Source organism: Jaculus jaculus, chromosome 4 (assembly GCF_020740685.1).
Source record: "Jaculus jaculus isolate mJacJac1 chromosome 4, mJacJac1.mat.Y.cur, whole genome shotgun sequence".
Taxonomy (NCBI): domain Eukaryota; kingdom Metazoa; phylum Chordata; class Mammalia; order Rodentia; family Dipodidae; genus Jaculus; species Jaculus jaculus.
The window spans coordinates 131,687,658-131,701,946 of record NC_059105.1 but is presented as its reverse complement, the minus strand read 5'-3'; the positions used below and the strand labels follow the sequence as shown (position 1 = coordinate 131,701,946).

The 14,289-nt window shown below is 42.1% G+C and overlaps 1 protein-coding gene across 6 annotated transcripts in view; it reads left to right on the top strand.

The window, feature by feature from the left end:
- Bcl11a (BAF chromatin remodeling complex subunit BCL11A) overlaps window positions 1-14,289 on the top strand; it is a 102,426-nt gene that overhangs the window by 77,109 nt on the left and 11,028 nt on the right. For all 6 annotated transcript variants that reach the window (XM_004665527.3, XM_004665528.3, XM_045147350.1 and 3 more), the window contains exon 3: window positions 9,948-10,049. In XM_004665527.3, the coding sequence (XP_004665584.1) occupies window positions 9,948-10,049 (102 nt within the window). The remainder of the gene's footprint in view (window positions 1-9,947; window positions 10,050-14,289) is intronic.

Genomic DNA, 14,289 nt, shown 5'->3' with positions numbered 1-14,289 from the left:
TGACATTTAGCCTGGGTGTGTGGGAAGCTTCTTCCTGGTTCTCTGACCTTCAGTCTCATTGGCTCAGGACTCACCTAAGTTTCCTTCTTGAAGCTCACAGGGTGAGCTTGGCAAGTCTGCGAGGCAGGAGGTTGAAATCCATCATCATTACTCTCACTGTCCCTGTCTAAGAATTAGCATGGGGTCCTGGCCCAGGCCACACTATTTTGTGGGTTCCTCCTAATCCTGACAAGGCCTTGCCCTGCTAGCTTCTAGCATGATTACAAGGAAGCTTGCACTGTCAGAGAAGCAGAAGAGAGGAGTTGCTCACTTGATCCAACTTTCCCTTAGGGCCACTAAGAGGATGGGATTTATTCAAAGTGAGAAATGGCTCGTTCTGCATGTCGTGGTGGCTCACACCTTTAATCCCAGCACTCAGGAGGCAGAGGTAGGAAGATTGCCATGAGTTCAAGGCCACCCTGAGACTCCATAGTGAATTCCAGGTCAGCCTGGGCTAGAGTGAGACTCTACCTCGAAAAAGAAAGAAAGAAAGAAAGAAAGAAAGAAAGAAAGAAATGGCTGGTTCTTGGCAGAGTTAGGACTGAAGCACCAAGGTTCCTCCAGGAATTGTTAGGATGGGGGTGGGGGTGAGGGGAAGGTGGTGAGTCAAGGCAGGCCTCTCTCTCTCTCTCTCTCTCTCTCTCTCTCTCTCTCTCTCTCTCTCTTTCTCCCTCTCTCTCTCTCTCTCTCTCTTTCTCCCTCCCTCCCTCCCTCCCTCCCTCTCTCTCTCTCTCTCTGTATGTATGTTTTGAAACAGGGTTGATCTAGAACGTAACTATGTAGCCTAGTCTGGCCTCATCCTCCTGACAGGGGTTATAGGCACACACTATCCCACCTAGCCTTACAAAAGAAAGCTATCATGAGCAGTTTTTTAAAAAATAGTTTTACTTATCTATTTGCAAGCAGAGACATACACAGAGAAGAGAGACACAGAGAGAATGGGAACCCCAAGGCCTCCAGCCACTGCAAACAGACTCCAGATGCATGCACCACTGTCCATATGGATTTACAGGGGTACTGGGGAATCCAACCTGGTTGTTAGACTTTGAAGAGGCAAGCACCTTAACTACTGAGCCATCTTCTCTGATCATAACTTTAGCATTTAAAAAATGTTTATTTTTATTTATTTGAGAGAGAATGGGTGTGCCAGAGCCTTCAGCCACTGCAAACGAACCCAGGTGCATGCGCCACCTGCTGCATCTGGCTTATGTGGGTCCTGTGGAGTTAAACCTGGGTTCTTTGGCTTTGCAGGCAAGCACCTTAACCACTATCTTTTTTTGTTGTTGTTGTTTTGTTTTTTCAAGGTAGGGTCTCGTTCTAACACAGGCTGACCTGGGGATTCACTGTGTAGTCTCAGGGTGGCCTCGAATTTACAGTCATCCTCCTACCGCTGTGCTGGGATTAAAGGCATGTGCCACCATGCCTGGCTTTGTTAGAACCTACATGGTCCAGATGCACATGATGGCGCATGTGTCTGGAATTTGTTTGCAGTGGCTGGAGGCCCTGGTGCGCCTGTTTCTTCCCCTCTCTCTCTCTAATGAATAAATGAAAATAAAATATTTTAAAATCCCCATCATTTGTGGGATGGATAAAAAAAAAAAAACTTTTCAAGTTCCCTGAAACAATCTGAAAAATGCCCACAGTAGCGGAACACATACAATCCTCCAATAAAGGCCAGGAGGCAGACTAAGGTCCCTGCTAGTCTCCCACGCTCACCCCGCGCCACGGCTTTGAAGAGAAGAAAGGGGAAATTTGGAGGGAAGGTCAAGTTGATGATGGAAGAATCAAAGTAGTGTAGGAAAATCTCAACATTTCTTGCACAGTCATCCGTTGAAAATGTTTCTGCAAGTTTCATCTCATCTTCCACTGGCAATGGTACATCTGAAATAGATTATTTAGGCCAGGGAAGCAATATTGCAAAGAAGAGAGAGCGTGGCTATCAACACTTGTCTGTCTGGGAGGAATGACATAGGGGATTCTGCCTGTGTAGGCCACCCACTACTCAGCAAGGGAAGAAAGTTTGAGGTGGGGGATTAAACAAAACAGGACAGATGAGCTTATATGGAGTCTCATAATAATCCTCTGTCCCTTATTTTAAGGAAACTTGGTATTTGAAAAGATGAACTTGTGAAAGCTAAAGACTGCCCCAAAGTCCTTAGATGATCATAGTTATTGCTGTCACCTGGATGAATGAGTGCACAGTCTTTTGATTTGAATGAATGTACCTGCCTTGAACCCCTTTAACTCTGTACTCCTAGGGATTTGCTTCTTGCAGAGTATCCATTCTTCTTCGCAGTTTTTTTTTTTTTCTTACTGTTTTTTTTTTTGTCTAGAAAGTCCTCTTGACTTTCCAGGTCTAGCTTATGAGTTACTCTTGCCTAAGGCCTTTGTCTTCCAAAGGGAAGTATAGCCAGCCATTTATGATAGTGAGTTCATCATCCAATCTTGGGTTGAAAATATTGCATCTACCGTGAACATATACAGATTTGTCTTGTCATTATTTCTTAAACAATATAAACATTTCCTAAGCATCTGCATTGCCTTAGGATATTGAGTCCTGTAGTGGTGGTTTAAAAATATGGAACAAGGCTAGAGAGATTGCTCAGTGGTTAAAGTTAAGGCATCTGCCTGCAAAGCCTAATGACTCAACTTTGATTTCCCAGTACCCATGTAAAGCCAGATACACAAAGAGGCATGTGCCTCTGGAGTTTGTTTGCAGCAACTGGAGGCTCTGGTGTGCTCATTTTCTCTGCCTGTCTCTCTTCTCTGTGTATGTTTCTACTTGCAAATAAATAAATAAATAATATATTTTTAATTTTTTGTTTATTTTTATTTATCTATTTGAGAGTGACAGACACAGAGAGAAAGAGGGAGGGAGGGAGGGAGGGAGGGGGAGAGAGAGAGAGAGAGAGAGAGAGAGAGGGAGAGAATGAGCATGAGCATGGGTGCTCCAGGGCTTCTGGCCACTGCAAACCAACTCCAGATGCATGCGCCCCCTTATGCATCTGGCTTACGTGGGTCCTGGGCAATCGAACTTTGAACCGGGGTCCTTAGGCTTCACAGGCAAGCACTTAATTGCTAAGCCATCTCTCCAGCCCCCATAAAAATATTTTTTATACAAAGGATATGGAACAATGTGCGTCTGTATATGCCACCATGTAGAAGAGGCTTGAGCATCTGCATATTTGGGGTTGAGAGGGGTTCCTGAAACCTAGCCCCCATGGATACTAAAGACCCATCAGAATTTCTCTTCCTGTGGGTTTCCACAGCCTGACACACTTTCTGTGCTGGGTAGAGCAGTTTCTGTCCTGGCCTTCTGTGCTGGATGAAGGCTCTGCAGGAGAATTGTTTAAATTTTTTTTTACTGCTCACATGGGCTAGCCTATTGCTTTGGGCATTGTAGGTACTTTGTAAATATTTGTTGAATGAATGCATGGAAGAATGTATGAAAGAAACTTAATCTGAGAAAACATATTTTGCATAGTGAGGTGCATGATTAAACAGACAAAAACTAGCTATAAAACAACTTGCTTTTTTTTCTTTTTCCAGCTGCCCTTCTCCAGTCTTAAAAAGTCCCACCATTCTAAGGCGAAAGCTTAAAGTGTAATAAAAATTTATCTAATTCACCATCAAGTGAAAATACTTTGGGCCCAGAGCCAAAGAATATTATTGGAGTGAACTTTTTTCAACACCCTAAATTTAACCAGCTGGAATTCTTTTTTTTAAGTACCATCCTATTCAACCTTTTGAAATGAAGGATTTGCCTTTTAGTGAGAACTCTGCATTTCAACACAAAGATAAAACACAATGTCTCTAGTTCCAGTTATTCTTCAAAAAAGCAAGTTCTTTTTTTTTTTTTTTGAATTATATGCTTTGCTTATGTTGGAGACACAGATTGCAGAAAATGTTGTTTAGGCTTGACAGATTGGTGGCTTGCATTTTTTGCATTTTTATAGATAAAAGGGGCATGAAGGATGTCATCTCTCTCTCCTCCCTTATTGAGACAAGACCTTGCATGAGAACTCTTAAAAGGTGAAACTAGCTACTTGTTTGGATAATCCCAGTCCTGTGAGGATAGCATTAGCCAAAAATTAAAACAGTTTTTATTTTTAAAAAGAGAAATATTTTAAAAGTATTTTTATTTGTTATTTATTTACAAGCAGAGAGAGAAATAGAAGAGGTACATACAGACAGAGAGAATGGGTGTGCCAGGACCTCCGGCCGATGCTCAAAGAAGAGCTGGTAGCCAAGGTAAATGCAGAGTCAAGAGCTAGAAGTAGAGCTGGAGGGATGGCTTAGCAAGTAAGGCGCATGGCAGCAAAGCCAAAGGACCCAGGTTCAATTTCCTAGTACCCATGTAAACCAGATGCACAAGGTGGTGCATGCATATATGGCACTCCCTCCCTCTCTCTCTGCCTCTTTCTCAAATAAATAAATTCTAGAAAGAAAAAAAAAAGCTAGAAGTAGGTGACCACAAAGGACTTTGAAGAGGATTTGCTTCTCAGAGGGCGAAAGCAGCTTCTACCCTGCCACGAGCTGAGGTATTGTTTGTATGGCTTGAGCCCAGTGATTAGATCCAGAACTGGAATTAATTCCTTGGGAAACTTCACACACATTCAGGATGCATTTTAAGTACTTTCTAGAAAGTGGTTCCTAGGAGAAGGGGGAACTTAAAGGCTTGTGGAACTGGAAGGGATTATTCAAGTCGTTCACTGTGACCTGTTACCAGTGTAGGTGTCTTTGGTGGTGGTGGGTTGTCATCCATGTTTTTCTTGAAGACTTAAATGAAAGAGATGTCAAAGCTTCACAAGAGCCTGTTCTACCTGGGGACCTAATTACATAAATGTGTATGTTGAATGGTGGGGGGGAAGGGCTAGTGAGATGGTTAAGTGGTTAAAGGCACAAACTCTTAAAGCTTGATGGCCTGGTTCAGTTCTTTAGTACCCAGTGTAAAGCCAGACACATAAAGTGGCATGTGGGTCTGGAGTTCATTTGTAGTGGCAGGAGGTCCTGGTGTGTCCATTCTTACTCATAAATAAATTTTTAAAACAGACAAATCTGCACATCTACATTTCAGTGAACAGTGCACATCTATGTATTCCTGTGGAGAGGCCTGGGATTCATGTTTTATTTTATTTTATTTTGGTGCTGGGAATTGCTTCACACATGCCAAGCAAGTGCTCTACCACTGAGCTGCATCCTTAGTCCTTAAGCCTGGTAACTGAGACCTGATACAAGTTGGGTTCCTGAAGTAGTCATGAAGTGTGCTGGAAATGATGCTTTGTGCTTGACTGTTTCGGGGCATTTGGAGCTCAGTACACAATCATGTGTCCAGTGACTGGCTGCAGAGACAAACAACATGCTAATAGTCAAGGAATCTTTGAGATGTTCTTGAGAAAGCCAACAATATGTTGGATGATCTTAAACATGCAGGAATCTTACTGGATCTGTGTCAGTTGGTACCCAACTGAATATAGAACTGTAAAGTGACTAGTGTACAACCTTAAATCAAAACGATTCCCATTTTTGTAGATTTTTTTAAAAATGTACTTATTTATTTGTAAGCAGAGAGAGAAGATACAGAGAGAATGTGTGCCATGGCCACTGGTTGCTGCAAATGAGCTGCAAACGAACTCCAGATGCATATGCCACTTTATGCACATGGCTTTATGTGGGAACTGGGGAATTGAACCAGAGTTGTTAGGCTTTTCAGGCAAGTGCCTTACCCACTCAACAAGCTCTCTAGCCCTTTTATAGATACTGAATGAGATTTGAAAAGTAAGTCATAATTCTTATTCAGTCATAAGGAGACTCTGCAATTTAATAATGCATAAAGCATTTGAAATCCTATGTGTAATGGCTCTAAAGACACCCTTCTGAAACAACAGTTTGAAACACCTTCTACTGGAGGAGCATGAAGCATTTGAAATTCTGATTGAGAAGAAGGCCACACACCACACTGCAGAAACCAAAAAGGGAAACAAGTGATCAATTACTTTCTCCTTACTGGAACAAAATGCCCAACCAGAAGCAGGTTCTGGAAGGAATGGGTTTAATTTGGCTCAAGTTCCAGAGGCTCGAGTCTGTCATGGTGGGAAAAGCATGGCAGGAGCATGAAGCAGCTCACATTTGTCATATCAGTAGGGGGCAGGGGCGGGGAGGGAAGTGTGTCTGGGTGGTGACACCTCCAGGCCCATCCCCAGTGACATTTCCTCCCTAACAGTGCCACCAGCTGGGGATTGAGTATTCAGACACAGGCGTCCATGGGGATATTTTACACTCAAATCCACTGCACTGGAGTCCAGTACTTGGTCTGTCCATGCAGCAGGTCACAGCTGCATGCTCCAATGTTGCAGCTTGTTGGGAAGCAGTGAGAACATCATCTGTCTGACTTAAGCCTTTTTCCTGTCTGGGTTAGTGATGGGATCATTGGAGGGTTGAACCTTAAATTCCATATGGAGGGACCCTTAGGAATTCATTCCACTGATTTTGACTTTCCCAGTCCTAAGAAAGGTGGGTTGTACAAGAAGTGATGACAATCCCATGGGTTTCTTCCAGCTTCCACCCTCCCCTCACTCTAACATGGGGCTTATTAGACTTCATTGCTCATGAGAACTGCCTGGAGGGCTCATTCAACATAGACTCTGTCCCTGAATCCCCTGACCCAGTCAATCTGAGGTGAGGCCTGAGAATTTGCATTCCCTCCAAGCTCCCAGGCGATGTTGATGCCAGGCTTGGCTCTGTACTTTGGGAACCACTTTTCTAAGCAAAGAAATACAGACGACAAGTAGATCGCCACATCCCAGCCAGCCTCCTACCCATCTCTCCCTGAGCCAGTCCTCAGCAGTGTATAGCCTTTTCCTTCTAGAAGCATTCATTGCAATACTTTACTTTGTCTAAGCTGTGATGAAATAATTGAAGGCATCATAGCAAGAAGTAAACCCCTAGGGGGGCTATTAACAATTCAGATTTCCAGTGCATGTGGAATGTCGATTCTCCTTAGGAAGGAGAATATTAGGAATGGTTTATAGTGGAAGCAGCACCAGAATCAGGTTCATAATTGACCTGGACCCTCTTCCTGGAAGGGGAGACATGCAAGTTGCGTCCCCCTCCTCCTGTCACCACGACAGGGTACAGTTTCCTAAAGTAAATCTTCTGCCAGGCTGGTAGCAAGGCTGTTTCTCCCCAGCTGGTTCATCTGCAGAGGAAGCAGGGACAAAGGGTAAAAGCTCTTGCTGCAGGGCAAGGGCAGTTTCCAATTATGAAAGGAAGTCGGTGTACTGGGACCTCTGAAAGTCCCTCTCACAACTCTGCTGGATTGTCCCTTAGAGGTTAAGTCTGCCCAATGGGCCAATAGGAAGAGAAGTTCTGTTACTGGCATTTCCTAGGCAGTGAAAACCACAGCCGAGGCGAGTAGATAGATGTCCCAGGAAATAGCATAGACTGGGTTTAGGTGACTAACTTACTTAGATTTTCAGTTTGTTACCACATGGCCATGGGCAAGCCACTTAATTTTGAGGCCCTACTTTACTTTCCCACCAGTGGACTGAAGGTGGCGTACATGTGGATAATCACCAAGGTTTCTTACAACTCAAAAATCAAAACCTCAACGATCAAAACCCCAAACTATGGTGGCCAGATACTGAGGTGCTCTGAACTCAGCTTATTTACTACTAATGGGTTAGTAGACAAGATTAATGGGCAACTAGGGATATGTGTGAGTGATTTAGCTGGGATCTGGTCTCAGAAACAGCAGATTTTTACTTTCTGCCCAACACTGTCTTCCACAAGGCTCCTCATTGAAAGGGGACTGGCCCCAACTGCTCTGAGCTGCACTTGGCAACGTGTCTGTACAAGGATAACTGGATGTGTTTTACACTGGAGGTCTGCTGCCCTACAGCAGCTGTTAAACTTTTTCCATGCAAGGTCCTTTTTTTTTTTTTTTTAAATCAGAGAAGCCTTCACATGACCTGATGTATGTAGGTATATAAAATAGGTATTTTTTGTAAATAATTTTATCTTAAAACAATTCTTTGGTTACACCATTTATTAAAAAGGAAATCAAATTTGCTTACTAATGACATAAACATGCTTATTTATTTTGCATAAATAATTGAATGTTGGCTGAAATTTGATACTGTAGGATAGAGAGCATCTTCAAGTTTTTCAGAGTTAATTGATTTGTATGTGTATGTTCATTTTTCAAGGCAGGGTCTCACTCTGTCCCAGGCTGACATGGAATTCACTATATTGTCACATGCTGGCTCCAAACTCACAGAAATCCTCCTCCTTCAGCCACCTGAGTGCTCCACCCAGCATTAATCAATATTGTCAATTTATAATTATCACTGTTAAGATTGCTGTTTTACATAAATATATAGTAAAAAGTAGCAGAAGGGTGTTAGGGCCATTTCAATTATTGTTGGAAAACTTGTCCTAATCATTACACAGTTTTTTTCCCCAAAAAAACTCAGGTCAGTAATTCAAATAGTAATTTTTTAAAAAATGAAAATTCTAACCCAGTACAATCAAAAGACATAGTTTGATACACACTGGTCAGTGATGATAGGGAACTTTTAAAAGTCCTTGTTGTCTATAATTAGACCATTATGTGTCTGTAAGAGCAGAGAACTTTGTGTGAACAGTAAGAACGCTGCAATTCATAACAAATAATAGTCTCGAATCTGAGTTGAGGTGGTGCCAATAGGCACTGTTCCTTGACCTTGTGTGGCATGCCAGCGTGCGCAGCGCAAGGTGTGCGTGTTGTGTGCTCTGCACCCAGGCTGCAGTGAAGCAGGCGTGGACGCAACACCGGCGAGCACCGCCTGAACAGCCGCAGATTCAAAAGACAGTTAATTTTGGATTAATTTTTGGCTGCTGCACATTTGGAAGCTTTTAATTGTTGCCATATTTTTCACAACTTCCACATTTAGTTATATGACCCATATGAGGTTGTGATCCACTGTTTAAGGAACCTTGTCCTGGAGTACTATTACACACACACACACACACACACACACACACCCCACTTCTAGCGTACTTTTAAAGTTACGGTAACAAAGGACAGAAGACACACTCTTTTTATTCAACATTAAACTCAGCTTTTCTTATCAGTGCTAGACTAAGTGCCTGATGGACTGCTAGCCACTGTGTTTGCTAATGAGAAGTCACTCTTCCTCACCAGGTGTGCAGTGTAGTGGGGACAGTGAGCTGTGGTTTCTGAGTGCTGTCATTATTAGGTGCTGGTTTTACTCCTTGTCACTTAATAGCATGATCCCTCACCCTCAAGCAAAGACTTGGCCAAAGTTATTTTAACCTTAGAAACCTCATCTTCATTCTCTATGGCTTTGTATGTAAGAAGGCATGCCTATCCATTCATTGATAGAATTCTAGAGTGTGGCTCAGTGGAATTCTGAAATGCCTGTGGTTTCCCTGTTTTATTCTGGGGAGAGGGATGTGGGATGGGGAAAGGCACAAGGGACTACCCCGTAAAATAATGGTTCACAAATCCACTCATTTCCTATTAGCTTAGTTTTTATTTGGGCTTGTCTGTAAAGTGGAGTCAACTTATGCATGCAACGCTGCCTTGCACATCAATCTCATTTTTCCAGCTCACCTACATATTAGTGCTAATTTCTCCTTGCTATTTACACATCTCTTAAAATCATCAAACTACACATAAGCAAATGAACCCAAGAACCCTTTTCCACTCCACATCTAAACCAGACCCCTTCTCTATTGTCCAAAGGACCCAAATTAAAAACAAAACAAAAACTGTTGGAAACAACTCTCTGCAAAGCTGTTGTAATGATGTTAATCTATTTTAATGGAATTAAAATGTGATGTCCTGTGGTTTACGATGCATATTGTTTATGACAGTAGTGCTTGATTTTGGGTTTCTTCCACAGATAAACTTCTGCACTGGAGGGGCCTGTCCTCCCCTCGGTCTACACATGGAGCTCTAATCCCCACGCCTGGGATGAGTGCAGAATATGCCCCGCAGGGTATTTGTAAGTTGAACATTATTTTTTTTCTACAAATGTCTATGTGTACAGAGATGAGGGTCAGAAATTACCCTTACTTTTTAAGGATTGAAGAGAGTTACTTACTTCCAAAATGGACTTGTACTTACAGGTGTATTATTCCATTACTCACTTGTCCCCCCTGCCTTCAACTGCACTGCCCAGAGATTGAATTTCCCTTCCTTCCACCTCTTTTGTCTCACTGGAATCCTGGAGCAGCTCATCCCTGCTGATCTCTCTAGGGTCTTCCTGTGTGGATGGTGGCTAGACAAGTCTGTACGTTTACAACCCGTATTACTGTTGGACACTCACTCCAGTGGCTTCCCGGAGGGCTTGGCATTTATTCCATGGCATACATCTTTAGCAGAGGAGTCAGTTTACAGTTACTCCAGAGATATTTTAATGTATGTTATTTATAAATTCACATGTGCATTTGAACATGGCATATTTATATATACCCGTACATTATATATGTGCATATATATGCATATAGATACACACATACATATACTTGCTGCTTATTTTTCTTCTAGTTTGAGAGAAAATGTGCAGTAATGTAGATAAAATGTAAATATTTCACTATCATCCTCCCACCCCCACACTTCCCACCACCATCATTTACTGGTTAGAGCCAACTTTTATAGTGGGGACCTTTCATGAAATTTAGATTTGTTCATTTATAAAAATGTTTTGTGAAAAATGTTTTACAAAGTAATTCAGTTTTATTCTCTGTGTAGAAGTATATGGTACGGATCATGCATGGCAAAAATGCTTGGGGAGGGGTACGTGTGCACACACACACATACACACAGGTTCAAGATTAAAAGAAACATAACATCTAATTATTATTGTGGAAGCAGATAACTTGCTCTGGGAAGAAAAACAAAAGGGAAAAGAGAATATCAAAGAGTAAAATGCAAGAGTTAAGGCAGTAAAAGAGTTGGGTCTCTTATATGGGCGGGGACACTCGCCTTGTCTGTCTTGTGAATGGTGTCTGCAGAGTGGGACACACATGTACCCTGAGACCAAATTCAAAGCCAGCTGTTTATTTATATTAACTCTTAGGTAACAAAGAGTTATTGTAGGAGTTTCACAAGCTGTTGGCTCCTGAGGGCTGGGTGGTGCAGGGGTTAAAGCACCTCATTTGCACCTCCTCCCAGCTGAGGGAGCCTGGCTTAGGTCACACACTGCAGAGAGTCTAGGAGGTTGGCCCTCGTGCATTCAAGTTCCTACATGCTAAATGGGTGGAGAGCACTCTCCTTTTGTTGGGGCTGCCTGGGGCCTGTACTTGGCTGTGGGAACAGGCCACCCTGGGAGGGAAGGTAGACATGGGAGTAGGGCAGTGGAGAGGAGGGTAAAGTCGAGGGGCCAAGGACTAGGGACAAGTTTTGGCCTCTCTCCCAGGCTCGGTCTTCTTGAGGACAGGGAGTCTGAGTTGGTGGGTGAGAAAATGGGAGTCTTCTCAGGAGCCCTCATCCTCTCCCTGCTACGTGCACAGTGCATAGTTTGCTTGTGTTCAGCTAGGCAGAATGAGAATAGAAGTGAACAGATCATGGTATGTGGAAATGGGCCGTGGTGTTCTGGAAAGGTCTAGGTCAAAGTGAGTGTCCACTCCATTCACGTGGGATGATCAGTTACCCTTGGCTTTCAGAGCCCTTGGCCTTGTGGCTGCCTCCCTGGTTGTGAAATAGGAACAGTGACTTAGAATTCCCACCCCCTCCCACCTCTTTATCCAGAGTATGGATTGAGGCCTGCATGGACCTTCCTCTCCAAGCCATACTGGGTGTGCAATGTGGCTAGTTATTAACCAGTCACACCCGCAGTAATGGAATCTTGCATGCTGGACATGATAGTCCACAGAAGGTTGTTAGATGTTTTTGCCACTTAACACTCATCATTCTTGAAAGGTATTGTTTTTAAGCATTTTGCAGATAGGGATACTGAGGCTCCGTGAAATTAAAGGACAGATGCAAAAGTAAGAAAATAACGGGGTCTTGCCTCAAACTTCCTTGTCAGCCCTAATCTCAAGGCTTCAGTCACATGACCTTTTCACAATGGTTATACAGTAGAAATGGAGGCTTCATTCCCTACCAAAATGAAATGAAATCACATAAAAATCACTAGACAAACAGTTGCTTTTAACTCTTTTGGTACCATAAGCACTTAAGCTTGGGGGCCCTCACTCCATTTATTGCTTCAAATTAAAACAATCCTGGTGAATGCCTGATGAGTCTCTCAAATTGAAAAGTTGATTTTCATCAAAGTAAATGAAAAATATTATTATATTTTAAACATCAATAAATCAATGTAGTCCTAATTTTGCCACACAGGAAATCAATTCTGGTTTTTCAAAACCATCAAAGATGTTGTGAACAAAGTAATTTCACAAATTATGGCAAGTAACACATTTATTGATGACTGCAGTTTAGGAATTTAGAATCTGTGAACACTGTAATATAATGTGGTGCATTGGCCTTAGCTGAGTGAAATACAGATTATATGGGGAAATTGTAATGCATCATTTGCTATTAGTGGACTGGTAATAATTACCAGTTTCAGAGTAGCTCTTTCCATGTAATCTTTAGTCTCAATCGTAACAGCCCTTCTCATTGACATTATGATTATACTAGCTGCCCTCATGATCTAGAATATCTAGTTGATGGGAATACTAAAATGCGCTAGTGAAAACTGTATGCTGTGTGCTCATTATAAAATAAAATGCCATTTTCTCTGACCTGATGCATGAGAGGGGGGACGTTAGCACCATAGTGTTAACATACTGTAGCATAATCATGTAACAGGCTCTGAAAAAAAATTGTTTTAAGGAAGCTTAGGGCAACAAAATAAAGTGGACTTTGCCTCTTGGAAAGCATGCACATGAGAATGCCACAAATCTCAGCATTTATCTGTGCCCCCATCAAGGTCCTTGCAAACCAGCCTCACCAAGTATGGGACTAGCCTTTGGTTTTCAGATGAGACTGTAAAGGTAAAATAGGAGTTCAGGCATTTGGAGTGAAATTAAAATGTTAAGGACTTGCTTCACCTGACAAATCTCCTCTTTAGTTCCCCAGTTCTGATTGTCTGGCTAAATATGTAATGATCCCAGAGTCTCTATAGAGGGCAAAGGAGAAAGCCAAGGAGGCTCCTAGTGGTTGGAACCAGACCATTTTTTCCCCTGCCTATTTGGGACCCAAGCCCTTGTTCAACAACAACGAAAAATTTATGAAAATACTCTCAATGAAGCTTTTTATTTCCCTTTGAAGAGAAGAGGCAAACAAAAATAGGCAGATAATGTGATGGTAATGTCAGCGTTTTCTTTCAAAATCTTTCTGCCTCCCCTCCCGCCCTTCCACATTAGACAAACGTTTGAAACCTAATTTTGGTATCTTACCATCTAATCTTGTTAAAGAGATTTACCCAGGAGTGGGTTATATTGAGTGAGATTATAAATGCATTGTAAAGTAAATTACAAGGTCAGGGCAGGAGTCCATTATTTAGACAAGTGCTTGAGCAAGGCTGGCTTGTTTTGGAATATAAGTGTTTAGGACTCCTAAGAAGACCCTGCCAGCTTTCTTTCTGACTTGTTAAATGGGAGAATCAGATCTTTGATCTATTCCTCATGCCTGCTTTTTAGCTCCCTGGTGAATGTTGTCCCTTTAAAATAGTTACTGACAAATACTAGCCAGGGGCTTAAGGAATCCACTAGCTCCACTTATAAAAAGTGGGGGAAAGTTTATTTCTCAGTTATATTTTAAGCCCCTATTTTGAATCTCTGGGACATTAGCTGTTCTCACTTTTGTCCCTAGGCCACTATCCCAAGTGTCCTTTTTAAGGCTGTAGTTGGCTGGTAAACTGTTGGTTAGTTACTCTCTATATATATGTATGTATGTATGTATATGTATGTATGTATGTATATGTATGTGTGTGTGTGTGTATATATATATATATATATATTCCCTATATGTGTGTGTATATATACAGATGTATATATAAAGCATATATATGTATATACATTTAAATTTAGCTAGCTCTAGAAATGAATGATGAATGATTTTGTGAATCAAGCTGAGCCCCTCTTTGCCAAAGTGGCATTTACCACTCTCGGGTTCTTTTCAGCAAGAGAGAAATAATGTGACTTAAGCAGGGCCCCTCTCCAGACAGCTTGGCTACTGGCCAAAGAGTTGACTAGCTGAACTGTATCTTTCTGTTTCTTTCTCAACTGGAGCAG